This window comes from Didymosphaeria variabile (genome assembly GCF_027946475.1).
Source record: "Didymosphaeria variabile strain IMI 356815 chromosome Unknown scaffold_1, whole genome shotgun sequence".
NCBI classification, from domain to species: Eukaryota; Fungi; Ascomycota; class Dothideomycetes; order Pleosporales; family Didymosphaeriaceae; genus Didymosphaeria; species Didymosphaeria variabile.
Window position 1 is genome coordinate 1,918,341 of NW_026611620.1, and position 14,062 is coordinate 1,932,402.

The 14,062-nt window shown below is 55.7% G+C and overlaps 4 protein-coding genes across 4 annotated transcripts; 1 reads left to right on the forward strand and 3 right to left on the reverse strand.

The window, feature by feature from the left end:
* Window positions 1-2,327: 2,327 nt before the first annotated feature.
* On the forward strand, window positions 2,328-3,515 carry N0V89_000613 (uncharacterized protein; the record flags this gene model as incomplete). Its single annotated transcript, XM_056209434.1, has 1 exon — window positions 2,328-3,515. The coding sequence occupies one exon, from the start codon at window positions 2,328-2,330 to the stop codon at window positions 3,513-3,515; it is 1,188 nt and encodes a 395-aa protein (XP_056076256.1).
* Window positions 3,516-8,754: 5,239 nt separating this feature from the next.
* Window positions 8,755-10,275, reverse strand: N0V89_000614 (uncharacterized protein; the record flags this gene model as incomplete). Its single annotated transcript, XM_056209435.1, has 1 exon — window positions 8,755-10,275. One exon carries the CDS (start codon window positions 10,273-10,275, stop codon window positions 8,755-8,757), a length of 1,521 nt encoding a protein of 506 aa, XP_056076257.1.
* A 731-nt stretch (window positions 10,276-11,006) lies between these two features.
* N0V89_000615 (uncharacterized protein) lies at window positions 11,007-11,842 on the reverse strand (the record flags this gene model as incomplete). The annotated part of the gene is made up of 2 exons (XM_056209436.1): window positions 11,007-11,571; window positions 11,673-11,842. 2 exons carry the CDS (start codon window positions 11,840-11,842, stop codon window positions 11,007-11,009), a joined length of 735 nt encoding a protein of 244 aa, XP_056076258.1.
* A 586-nt stretch (window positions 11,843-12,428) lies between these two features.
* On the reverse strand, window positions 12,429-13,022 carry N0V89_000616 (uncharacterized protein; the record flags this gene model as incomplete). The annotated part of the gene is made up of 2 exons (XM_056209437.1): window positions 12,429-12,925; window positions 12,977-13,022. 2 exons carry the CDS (start codon window positions 13,020-13,022, stop codon window positions 12,429-12,431), a joined length of 543 nt encoding a protein of 180 aa, XP_056076259.1.
* Window positions 13,023-14,062: the final 1,040 nt, after the last annotated feature.

Consider the following 14,062-nt stretch of genomic DNA (forward strand, 5'->3'; position numbering starts at 1 on the left):
AGAGCATGCTGCAGAGGGCCAGTCAGACGTGCAGGAGCGGTGCCGACGTTCGCGGCGTGTTCTGCTGCCAGCCTGCTCCTGCCGTCATGTTTGGGAGCGTTGGCGACGGCGAAACCACATGTGCAGTTGCCCGGAAGGCGCTGGCGTGCGGCGGGATCGACGAGTGAGGCTGTGTGCGTGCGGATCGGGCTGCGCGCACATCCCTGCGGCTCAGAGTCAGAGATGAGATGAGCGAGTCTTGGGCGAACCCCCTGACGGCACCGCGAGCGAGCGTGCACGGGCGCCGTGCTGGACGGAATGTCAGCGCCTCGAGCAACACCACATGACGACGCTGCAGACGTCTGGAGAAGCGTCGGATGCTTTGGCCAGCAGCGAAACGAATCAGCACCGTGCCTCCTGCCAACGCGTCTTTGTTCTTCGCCGGCATGAAACGCCTCTGCGACGCTCCTCGCGCTCTTGCGGACCTCGCAATGCTCGGTGAACCGCGCAGTTGGTGGCTCCTCGACGGCCCCCTTTGCTCAGCTCAGCGCGGCCAGCACTGGGCAGGTATGCACTCCCCATGCCTGCCAGCTGTGGCGCCGTCGCCGTCAGTTTGGCCGTGGCCGCCAAGCGCGTGAGCGACCAGTTCCTGGCCATGGCCCTCCGGCGACCGCGTCGTTCGCGGATCCGCTAGGCCTCGCTGCTCCATACGCGTGCTTGTCCGCGCGCATCCAGCAAGCTGCCGACAGCTGCTGTGCTCCCTTCTGCGGAAGGATGCTGACAGGAGCCCTGTATGCGCCCACCCGCCAAACAGCGCCGATGCCCTGCAGAAATGCCTGTCCAGCCCTCTGCAGATCGTCGACGGCGATCTGTAACCATGGCGGCAGGGCCTCATGCTAGCTCAAGCCCCACCATATCATGGTCGGATATCGGAGACCTTGGCCAGGTACGCAGCAGTCATCCACAGTTCGGTGAAAGCCTCTCGTCGTCTCCTCTCTCCCTCACTCCACCCCCCGGCGCAGCGCCACACCCACCCACTCCTCAGGTACCTCGTACCCCAAACCCGGCCTGGCTCCTTCTCCCATACCCTTCCTCGCCCGGCCGGCCCTATTATTACACTGTCTGGCCGCCGTCGTGGCGCGTTGGCCCTTTCTTTGCTTCCTTCCGCTTGATGCTCGCCCACCCCAATGTGGCTGTTCCCACCCTCACTTCGTCCCTTTCAACCCAACCGACATCACACGCCTTCCTTAGCACTCCCGTCTGCACACACCCCCCCACTTGCACCCCAAGGCTATTATTGCATCCGACGCCGTCCACGGTAGCGGCGAGCTTTGTCACGCACATCTGCCCGAGCGTCTGCTCGTGACGCAACCTGCCTTAAAGTCCTTCCCACCCACTGCCCAATGAGACCACGCCCGCACGACTCCTCGACTTGAAAGGCTTTTCCACCGGACCCAATTTGAACGTGTGGGCCAGTGCGAACGTTGTCGAGCAAAGCAAGACTGTCGCACTGTCGTCCTGACGCAGAACCATCGCTTCATCTTTCACTGCACCTGCTCCCTATCGTCCTGTGCGTCCTCGAGCCACCATCGTGACGGACGCCAACGCATCGTAGGGCTGGCCAGCTGCCGAAACGTAGGCGTGGGCTTGTTTGAGACGATCCAGTAGCCTGGCTTTCTAGCCCGTTGCGTTCGGGCTTTTTGGTCGTGTGCAAGGAGAGCCCTACTTTCGACCAGCTGCGTTCCTGGGGGAGCATTGCACCAAGCCCAACTCTGTCAGGGTTCTCCCCGTTGCTTTTGCGCGCCACGGTCCTGTCACGGTTTGGCTACGTGCCCAAGAGTTCCACTCTCGCCTTCGTCATTCTCCAACGTTGCCAGATCGGGACGCCGTCTTCCGCGTCTTGACAGAGACATCCTCGTCGCAACGGGCCGAGGATATCCTTGCCACAGTTCCAGTCCGGTGAGGCGTTGCGCCGGCTTCTTTTCCTTCTGTCGGGCTCCATTGGCTGCACAAGTGATGCGCAAAGGCGCTGTTTATATCCATATCCACCCGTCTGAAGCCTCGAGCATCCCGCTCTTATTCGCACCGCGGACGTCACCTCTCAAGACCACCACCCGGGTTCCCGTACCCCTCTCTCACCGCATCTCTTCCTCGTTTGCGAAGGCTGTTTGCTGCTCCTTCTCTTGCCCGGACGCCGCGCCCGACTGCAGCAGCCTCGCGCCCGCCCTCCTCTCGTCCGCCGACACGTCTCCAAGCTGGCAAATTACGCGACCCCGCCAGTGTCGCCCTCGGCGTATAGGGCCCTCGAACCGCCCTTTAACGTGCAGCTCAAGAGCCGGCCGGGTGGGATGGACAATGACCGCCGGCCACGGCAGAGTACCGCAGGTTACGCGAGCCAGCAAGGCACGCTGCTCCAACCACAAGCATCCTATCCTGTGGTAAGCGCATCCGACCGCTTCAGGCAGGCGCCTTTGGCCGCCCAACCGCCCACTTCTGCGCCAGCAGCTGCGGCCAGTCGCGCGGGCTCAGGCACCAGCGCACAAAGTTACGGTTACGCTTACGAAGGAGGTTCACAGTTTGTCGGCTCGTCGATCCAGCAGCCCGCCGTGGCCTACGGTACCCAGGACTATGCCGACCAGCAGCAGGCGCCCCAGCGCGCGTCACAGCAGTACTCGCAGTACCCCCAGAACGTCATGTACAATGTGCCCGCCCAGCCCTCGCAGCCGGGCTCGTCACAGTACGAGCCCGTGGCACAGTATCAGCAGAATAGGGACTCGGCTATAGAGGTCCTGGGCACCAACTTTGGCGTTGCACAACCGCAATACTACAGTGGTGTGCCCAGTGAGGGTGGCCCAACAAGCGCGCCGTCCTCTGCCATTGCGCCGCAGAACGTCCCCTCTCAGTACCCATCCATAGGATATACACCGCAGCAGTCCGCGCCCGCCTACTCGACCGCCGCCATGACAGACCCGCACCCGCCCACCTCCCACGGCGGAGGTTACTCCCAGCCCGCTGCATATCCCCAGCCGCAGCCGCAGCCGCAGCAGGACGGCAGCAGCAACGAGTACGATGACTTTTACAACACCTACCAGACAGAGCTCAAGAAGACGTTTGAGCAGGTCCGCGACGGGCGGCTGAACGAAGCCGCGCCATCATTGGATCGGCTCTCAGAATGGCTGCTGCACTGGGCCGAGACCTTGGGTGAGTCTGTCCGCATCGTGTGGCGCGAACGAGCAGCTGAATTGACTATAGGCCTAGTACGCGACGATGAAACGCATTACCAGATGCGCCTCAAGCTGTGGGAAGAATTCAATAACTGCTGGCTGGGACTATTCCAAAAGCAATTCGAGTTGGTGGAAGACATGCGGACTACAGGCCAGCGGCCACAGGCGCCGCAGTCGATAATCGAACATGACTTCATCGAGAAGATGGGCACCAAGCTCGTAAAGAACTGCGACAACATGGAGAAGCACGGGCTTGTCGACTACCAGATGGGGGTGTGGGAAGAGGAGATTACTGCCAGTGCGTGCAAATGACCTCTCCTTCCCTTTCAGAGCTGACCATTCCCAGTGTTGATGAAGTGCCTCGAACAACTCGAAAACCTAGGCGCTGGCTCTTCCTCTGCGCAGCGTCCCTCGGCCTCGGGCTCACGACGGCGATAATACAAGCTTTCTGCGACGACGATCCTCTCCGTGGCTACGAATGGCGCTCGTGGTCGTTAACGCTAACGACGCATCGAGCGAAGCCACTTCGCCTATTCTTCCCTTACCTTGTGTGATACTCGTGTACCATATGCACAAGTCGAGGAACAGCGCCCTGCTTTTCAGCTATTTCCTTGTCATTGTCTTTTTCTCGTTGTACATGATTGTCTCATTGTCATTTCGCATGGTCGCTGTCTCACTGGGTCACTCTTCTCACATGGTTCTTGATGTTTCCGCCTCGGCATACGATGGCTCGAGGAGAATAGCGCGGACTGTAAGCTCGCCGAGGTACGGCATACTCTGGACGCTGGACACGATGTTTCCTTTTCACGCCATGGGACGTATCGATTCTCGTATTAGGGTATTCTGCATTAGATGGACGGCACGGCGAAAGGATTAGGCATTGGGTTCTCATGAGCCCCGCGACGTGCAAGGACGCGGGGATTGGGCGGGGATTCGGGTGGACATCTGGACTTTTGGGCTTTTGGTTGTTTTTCTGGCTGGGGGCGGTAATAAAAGAGATGGCCGGTGCTGGCGTCGGTCGGTGTTTGGCATGGTTCCTAATGACGAAGAGATGCGGTGTGAGGGAGTTGTTGGCACAGGCTGGGCACGGGTGAAGCCAGCTTGGGAGATGGGGTTCAAGCCCCAACGATGCGACGTGTCCGGTGAAGATGGGGACGCAGCAAGGGGAAACAGCCCAGAGACGGAAGAGGCAGGTAGCTGTGCATGCAGATGGGCAGCGACAGCGACAGCTGTGCAGGTACGCTCTGAGAGAGTTGGGCTGCGTGGTCGGGCAGCAACCGAGCCCGCAGTGTATTAGCCATGACTCCCAATTCCTTGGTAGACTAGCATCGCAACTGTTTGCAGGATTCACTCGACCGTGAGGAAGCTTCCCAGTGTGGTCGTGGTCGTATTGGTTGAGCGTGGATGCTACTTGGCTGTGCGACATTGACTCGCAGTGGCCGGGGTCCATGCGCGCCTCATTTACGCCCACGCGTCCTTTACGGACCGCCTCACGCATCACGACGCCGCCACCACGCCTCTGCGCCGTCGTCGATGCGCGGGCTTCAGCTCGTTCCTCTGGCCCGGACGGAGGCGGCGAATCGCGAGCGTGGCAGCTGCAGAGGGCCGCTCCTGACGTGCATCTCTCTCCACATCCTGGCGACGCAGACTCGTTTCGGGCCAAAAAGAAACCCGAGAACCACGGCCGCGGTAACGTGATCGACAGGCGCTATGCCCCATGCTGGGCGCCATGCAAAGTGACGAGATGTGCGGAATCGTCACGCTGCAGCGCGCAGCTCTGGCACTTGACGCGGCGTCGATCATGCAAGGCTGCGCTTCCTTCGCTTCCTGCATCTCCGCCACGGAAACATCGTGGCGACGTCCGCCTCACCATGGGGGACCGACAGCGCGCTCGACGAGAGGTGCGCACCTGTTCGCCTTGCCGCCTGGGCCACGCGCACCAACGTCAGCTCTGCGCATTCCTGCGAGCTGAGAACTGCCACGCAGGGCTGCCGCCTGCTTCCAACTCCACCAATCATCCGAGATCCTGCGCTTGGGAGACGAAGTCCACAGCCGGTCGTCTCCGCCGTCTGGGGAGCAGGCATCGGAGCTTTTGCGACCTGATAGCGCCAGCGCCGGCGAACTACGCCTCACACTGCCATCTGCTGCAAAGTGCGCGGCCAGCTCGTGCCGAGACCGAAACACGCCGCACTGCCCAAGGCACAGCCGTTCCGACGCAGCCGTGGAAACCACCCCCTGCGTTGGCTCGCTTTTGCATGCGAGAGATCTTTGCGGCGACGCGGCCGAGTGGGTACAGCCCCGCCCAAGGGCCTATGGGGCCGACTATCGACTTCCAACCTCAACACCACATCGGCTGCCTGATTCGCTCTCTACGAAATTGCGTCCATTCTGAATGCACACCTTCTCTTGTCACAACGCGCATTGTGGCTTCGCCGAACAAGAGAGGCCTGTACCATCGGACCTTGCCGAACTACAGTAGCACGATAATTTCAAGCGTGGCAGCCACCACATCAACAAGGGTACAAGACACGACGTCAATAAAACTAACGTAGACCGACCGACTAGCACGTGCTACACATAGGCGTCTCAACTGAGACGCTACGTTTGAAAACGCTTACAGGCTGACAGCATGCCATCACATGTCTTACCACGGTACTTTGAGATACGAGCTTCAGCATGCGGGTGAGGTTGGTGTAGCGTACTGCATACCTGAAAATGAACCCACCCGAAGAGCATGTGAGAGAAACATATTACTTTTTCAGATCTGGCTCTGAACTTCCCGATTCGGTCCATCAGCCTCGTGGCAGCCTCGTCTTTCCGGCTGACTGGCCTAGTACTTACTGACTTCTGTTCCTGGACTTTCCAGACGCTACTATTCTTACGCATCTGTGGGATCGGTATTGCCTTAATGCAGCCTGAACGTCTCCTACAAGGACCTTCCTTCCCCACCTAGCGTCTACGCTGTGCCATCTCTACTAGAAATAGTCGTGCTTTCAGCGTTGCCGGTCTGACATCTATTCCTGCGCTCTCCGTCTGTTGCTTGGCTTTCATGTTGTGAATTCCATTGTTATTAATTTGCTGGCCACTATCACTAACGCTCCTCTACCGTGCCGTCCCGTATGCGCACGTACTCGGGGGAACCGCTGCCGCACGGGAGATATGCGACAGCTCGGACCGTGCCGTAGACTATGTCGCTGCCTCGTGGGGCCGCCTGGTCTCGGGCACGTTTCTGCATAGATGCCCAAGACCGCCGGTGGGGACTAAGCGATCGACGACGAAGACTGGCCTAGACGTGTTGTATACGACCCTGATGAGGTGGTATCATGGCTTGGACGGATTGATCGTGACGTAAACGATGTAGGAAGAGATCCTACATTCTATTCCTAAACTACCTGGTTGGTGTGGTATCTACCAGCCGGTCGACATATTTTGCGCTGATATGGGCTGCGGTACAACAATGAAAGAGATACGTTGGAAGGTGTAGGTTTATCAATGGAGGCATGCTTCCGTCAACGATTTCAAGCTCTTTATCAGAAGAAGCTGATCAACCTGTGCACCTCGGGAGCTCAAGACGTGGTGGTGGAGGTTTCGGTGTACGCTTGACCGATGCCCACATACCGACTTGATCAAGCTATAGCATGTCCATATTTGCCCACAATTCTCGACATGACTCGTGCAAGCTCCACTCCCATTCTTAGTCCACCGGGCACTCTGCAATGTGTTTTAGTTCCCCATTCACCCGCTCCTTCAACTTCCCATCCCACTCGCACACCAGATGATTGACCAGATGATTACTCCAATGACCCTCATCCGCACGTCCCAAAACGGCCCGCATAGCATCCAAACTACCTCTGGCCACCTTACAATCTACTCTTTAAACCTCACAAACACAAGCCAGTGCCCATCCTGCATCCACCCCTGCAAACCCTGCACATGCTGCACCATCTGCTCGGGCATCCTTCAATTTTCCCGTAGGCTTCGCACTGCGCAGTCATTGAACTTGTTCTCAGGGGTCCAGGTCTCGCAGTTCATTATACAAAGAGCTAGACGCGCAGATTCAGCTGCTTTGTGTTGCATCGAAGAGAGACGGTCTCTAGGCACGCCTATTAGAATTAATCGATCACGGGCTGGTGAGGAGGTCGTCAGGAGGTGAAAGAGTGAAGAGCCGGGTGGCAATGATGGGTCAGAGAGGATGGCTATACGGATTGAGCGCAGAAACAGATTTGTCCCATCATGACATTGTCTACTGGAAATGATTCGGGGGGGCTTAACATAACCAAGCCTCAACGTTGCGGCTACTCCTGACCACAAGAGCCGCGACACTGCAGCTTCCTGTCTTACCTAACGATCTGCGAAGCCTTCAACTGCTACAATCTCATCTCTTGATCGCCAGTTCACTCAATACTCGCCCACTTCTGTCGCTAGGTAGCGATTACCTCGTCCTCTGCTGAAATCTTACTTTCACCGTCCATCCAATCCAGTCTCATCCTCATCGCCCTTCAAGATTCCCCCACGATCACAATTACCACCAACAGTACTTTCCTGCTTGTACAAATTAGCCTCCCCTCCCGAGTTCTTACAACCAAACAACAAACGTACCTTACCCGGCGCCGCAACAAGCACCCCAAACCTTCGCCTCCCCTCCGGACTCCGGAAGTACAACCGCACAACCCGCGTCCTGATGAGGCGAGGATACCAGTACAGGCAGTTTCTGCATGTGTGCCTGAGGCAAGGCGGTTTGTATAGCACGGAGGTGTGGTTGGTGGAATGGTAGTCCAAGACGCCGCGGCCGGGCTTGTAGGTGCAGTCTTTGCGCTTGCGTGTACGCTTGCGAGGTTTAGCAGTGGGAAGAGGGGTGGCTGCCAAAAAGGGTGCGTAGCCGTTCCAGAAGTGTGCTGGGAAGGTGAGAAAGGTAGGGTGCTGCGATGGGAGATAGGCGTTCCATATGCGTGACGGGAGGCGGAGACGGATAGCTGATTGAGGAGGCGGTGTGGAATTCATAGTTGACGGATGTATAGGTATGAAAGGAGCGTAACATTCTAGGTGGATTTTGGCTGGAAAAGAAAGGGTGTGTTTGCGGGTTTGTTAGAGAAAGCTGTTGTTTCTTGGGGTTTGGCGACCAGATGGGGTCGATGGTACCACAGGAACCGACAAGATTCCATTGTGGCTGACCAGCTTGGTAGAGATGAGGTAGGCGCGCATATGGACCTACCTCGTGCCATGTCGCTTGACGGTCGCTTGGAACGTTTTGCGGCGGCTTGGTTTGGGTTGGTGTTTCACGATTCACATTGGTTCTCTATTGTAGAGATGATGGAATTAAAATACATACTACATTGCACTTGAAGCACATCGTTCGCTTGTCTGGGGTTAGTGGTATCATACATCTATTCAGAAAAGATCTTTCCCGAACTCTTGCTGTTTCCTTTGACCTTTCGAACGCCGGTAATGCAAGTCCCACGTCTTCCTGCCAGACTTCTAAGCACCTTCAGTCTCCTCTGTACTTAATAAGTGGTATTTTCACACAATACTGCACCCCACGAGACATAACCCTTCATTCCTCATCCCCCTCTCTTACTTGCGCTTCGTCAATGGCATGTTGCCACTTCCACAATTTGCAGTACACGCCCTCAATCATCCAGATCAAACAACTTCCCACCAAACATCCGGTCCACAAGCCATACAACTCCAACTTCAGCGGCCCAAAGCAAAGAGCAAACGCGACTGGGATGGCCACGAGATAATACACACCGAGATTGACATAGCCACCGATGTCCTGGCGGCCCAGGCCGCGCAAGATGGCATTTGCTAGTGCGCATCCCGCGTCGGAGAGCTGGAAAAGCGCAAGAATGGGCATCACGGAAGCGGCGATTCGAATGACTTCGGGATCGGAGGTAAATGCTCGAGGTAGGATATGTCGGAGAAGGGTCAAGAGCGCAGCGTCTACAACCCCGATGATGAGGAAGATGACAATGTATGTACGTGTTGCGATGCGAGCCGCCGGGAGCGCACCGGCCCCAATGAGGTTGCCCAAGCGAGTGGATACGGCGACGCTGGTACTGAAGGGGATGTGGTATATCATAACTGCGGTGGTCATGACGACGCTCTGGGCAGCGAGATGTTCTGTCGAGAGGTAAGAAGCGGAGAAGGTTAGAATGTCAAACGCCAGCCATTCTGCTTCTACCATAACAACTCCGGGGAGGCTCAGCTTGGTCATGGGACCCCAGTTGGTGAGTGCTGCGCGTGTGAAGCCATTCCAGCATTCCAGACTTGATGGCGCGATGAAATAGACGTATATGCAAAGAAGAATTGGCAGAAGCGTATTCGAGACGACTGTTGCCAGCGCAGATCCAGTAAGGCCCCAGTCCAAAACGAAAACGAAGAGGTAGTTCAGGACGATGTTGACGGGTGTCGCAACCATAAGCACAAAAAGTGAAGCATTGAACAAGCCCTGTGCCTGCGTGAACCGCTTTCCTGCCTCGAAGATGGCATATCCCGGAGCGCCTGCGAGGAGTATCTGCAAATAGTGGCCTGCCATGTACGCCAGCTCTCTTTCGGGGACTAGTGCGGCCAAAATCCATCCTGAGAACAACCACACAGCGGCAATGGGAACTGTGACTAGCAGCATGAACAGCACCATGCGTTGCAAATGCAGACCAACCTGTTCTTTCCTTCCACTTCCATACGCCTGCGCACACAGCGTATCCAAGCTCGTAGCAAGGCCTTCATACACCGCCAAGCCCGTGATATTGGCCGTCATGGTAGCTAGGGACACAGCGCCAAGCTCATCTGTTCCAATGTGCCCGACCACAAATATGGTGATCAAACTGAAGCTGTATTGCAGAACGTAGGTCAGACACAGTGGTACCGAATACTTGATCAGAAGTCTCGTCTCCTTCCCTGGGCTGGTCCTGACCTCTCCTCCATCTCTTTCTATCAGCGTTTCTTCCTCACTCGCGTCCGCGACTATTGCACCGTAGTTGGTGTTCTTCTTGACATTGACACCATCATCCAGTATGGGACGAACGAGCGCGCTGTTACCAGAGAACCGGCGCGGTCCCTGTTGCGCCTCCATGGCCTCACAGTCACTGGATAACCACCTCAGTACAGAGGCTCTATTCGGACAGTTGCAGCGTACCTGAACTCTTGTCCTAGTTTGGTATTCAAATCACCGAAAGACGTAAGTGTCGTCGATGAGGTCGTGGTGTAAACATCGTCGCTGGATGTTATTTGCGGTCGACGAGAAGTTCGCCGCGCCTGCGCTTGTGGACCGTAAAGTGGGGCGGCGGCCTGCATTGGGGCGACGGCCTGCATTGGGGCGACGGCCTGCATTGGGGCGACGGCCGGCGGCTAGGACGGATGCGGGAAAAGAGAATGCGGGTGTGGCGGCCGCTCAAGCGTACGCACCGAGATGACCAGCAGCAATAAAGGGCCTCGAGATTGGTGTTATTCAAGTGATGCATGTAGTGTTCCCCTCTATGGTAGGCGCTCCTGTATCTGATTGAACGCATGGGCGATAGCCGCTTCGGGCAGCAGCGATGAAGCTAGCGTGGAATGCAATCATCGCCTACGTATAGTAGCTCAAGGAATGTGAATCAGTGGCCGTGGCGTATACGTACCTGTGAACATCATGTCTGCACCTATTTCCGATCGTGTCGAGCTGTATCTCCACTGAGTATCTCGACGTGAACGGATGTCAGCCTGCCAGACTTCATTATATTGGCTTCCATGCTTCAATCCCTTTAAATTGGGCAGTATTGATTAGCTGGTTGCAAAAGTCTAACGAGGAACATGTCCCTCGCTATCTCAGCTCTTCTTGCCCATCCAAGGACCACACGCCTCGTATACCTCTTTGTACCCTGGATACTGCATGCATCTATCAAACACCCCCTCATCTACGACCCTCGCATTCTGCAACGCTCCGGCAATAAAGAAATCCGTGAAACTCGGGCTTGCCCCTAGCACAAACGGGCCCTCATCCTTATTCGTACGCATCAACTCACCCGCCGCACGTGCATCCTCTTCAATCGCTTTCCAAGTTTTCTCCTCCTTGTTTCCAGCAATAAGCTCTCCAATCGGATGCCCTAACGTTTCCTCTCTCGTGCGCCGGAAGTATTCTTGCGACCGCGGAGACAGAATGAGGATCTCGCGGGGGACGAGAGAGGTGTAGAACGCCGGTCCTACGACAGCGCGCGCTTTTACCTCGATTTGGCGGCCCAGTTCAGAAGTTAGGGGGAGTGGTGGGGATGGGTATTTGGATTCGAGGACCCGGGCGATGGTGGGGGAGTCCATGGTGTACGTATTGGTGGGGATGTGGTGGATGGTTGGGACGGTATATTTGTGTTTGGCTTGCTCGTTAGGAGGGATACCGCTACAATGTAGGTCAGCTATATGTACTGGGTTCAACGGTTGTGTTACGTGATTGTGCAGGGACGTTTGCAAGGCGGAGTTGGCAAAGGAGAATGCACGCACAGCTCTTTGAGGGTAGGCTCGATGTCTGGAAATTCGAGGAAGACTGTCTTGTAGGGGATTTGCTTGTAATTGAGGATGAGCCGGATGCGCCAGACGGCGGGTGAGAAACATATGTTCTTCGTGCAGGCTAGGTCGTACAGGACGATCTGGGCTTCGGCTTCAGTAACCATGGTGTGGATTACGATGCTGACGATTTTGTTGAATTCGCAATTGATTGCTCCTTTTGAACGATATCCTGTGCTGATTTCGGACGGTATTTCTACGAGTGCCGTGGTATATGTCGTACGGTAGTTTTAAAAAAGGTGATGGTTAGAAGAATACGCTAGGCAGCAAGAACCTTATTTCCAAGGTTGGACCACGAACACGTGGCTCCATCAGCATAGATTTGTGGAAACATCGCAACTAAATTCGTATTGTGCGGTATACCTGGGTAGTTGTAACTGCGCCTTCGCGGGTGAGTCTCACCTTTTAGAAGTTGTAGAAAGTACGGGTCGGTCCAAGAAGGCAAGAGAATTAGAGAATGGTGTTTACGCGCCAGAATAGTGACGGCCAAAATGTGTTACATGTATCTATCTATCCCCTACGTAGGGCTGCGGTGCGATGCTAACAGGTCTTCCCGAAGCGCAAAGCAACAAGAAGTGAAGTTTCTCGACCATATAAATTTGGAAATCCACTCTTATCCACCATCACCATTTTCCGTCCATGACAACACTCGTTTTCGTACAGTCTCCTTCTCCATCGTTCCTTACTACAAAACTAGTACACAGGAGGCGTAGGCACTGCTGTCGGACTCCCAAAACCACCTGTTCCAGTAGGGAACGGGATATGACTCGGCATTCCAGTGCCATGTGGCCATCCGGTCCCATGAGGGTATCCCGTGCCATGAGGACGGTACGGGTGCGGCAGCTCACCCTGTCCACTAAATCCGCCGTCGCCAAGGCGCGGCGCAAGCTTGTAGTCGATCTCCAAGCCGCGCCGGTCAACGACAGGTGTGGGGTAGTAAGGGAGGATGCTGTAGGTGTCTGTTGGGTTCGGAATGGGGATGCCGGTTCCGGAGGGGAGACCTGTGCCGCTGGGGATACTTGGGGTGCTGATGCTTGGAAGACCTGTGGGAAGACCAGTCCCAGTAGGACCCGGTATCACAGGACTGCCAGTGGGGTATGAAGGCCAACCGCCAGGTGGGTAAGGCTTGCTTGGACGAGTCTGAGAGCGTTCGTACTTGGCGTTGAAGTATTTCTCAAAGTGGAACGGTGCTGGCTTGGGTTAGCACGGCCTTGTGGAACAATGGTGGTATTCGATCGTACCAGCGAGGGATGAGCCCACAAGGGCAAGGACAACGAATGAGCGCATGTTGGCTGTTCTGGTAAGTCGAATCCGGTGCTGGCTAACCAAAGCTATGAAGAAACAAAAAGACCAGCGCAGCCCTGTGGGTAGATATGGTTGAGATCGTACTCAAATGATGGCCAGGCAACCAGCGTATGACCAAAGGGAATGAATGTCTAGCCGTACGAAAAGGCGACTGAAGAACTTGCAGTAGTTGGTAGATGGCCTCGTCACTGGAACCACAAGCTTATATACTCGCCTCCCCTCAGCCGCGAACTCAGTCTAAAACAGACCCACCGTCTAATCTCTAGCAAACGGAACGACATCCCAGCAGTCGGAAGCTAGCATTGCCTACGGGTAGTTACGATCGGCCGCGCAATTCCCGTGTTTAGCTTCATGTCAGTGTAGGCCAAGCGCTGTCGACACCCTAGGACTTGAGCACGCCAGTAACACGACGTCAGATAAGCACTCTGAGGAGTGAGCTGAGGCTTCATTTGGAGAACGTGTTCGCAAAACGTGGGCTTTCGCTAATGGATTTTCGTTTCCGTCCGTGCTTGCATGCGTATATGTATGAGTTAGAGCCAGGTAAGCTTTCGGAAAGGCACAGCTGCCACACTCGGAAGGACTAGCTTCATGTCCGAGTTTGTGTTACCCATTCTCGTTTATGCTCGCTGTATGTCAGATGAGTATTCGCCTAACACGATAGCTAAGCGGCCGCACGGAATTTGGCGAGGATCATGATGTATATGAGGTAAAGGATAGTCGTATGTCAACGGACTTCGAGATGAAAGGATGTCTTGGTGTAAATCGTAATACACGCCGTGTAGTTGCTGTTGTCGACTATTGGTGCATCGCACATCGGCTACCTGAAACACCGTGTTGTTTGGGGAGCTAATAGACGGGAGAACGATTACGAACCATGCGTTGATCGACAGGTCCCTCTTCGTGTTTCAGGCGGCATCTCGCCGTGTAGACTGCCTAGTGGGGGTCAATACGTCCGAGACTAATTTAGAGACCTTGGCGAGATAACAGTTGGGATGTAGGGTACTCAATGCGACACGTAGGAA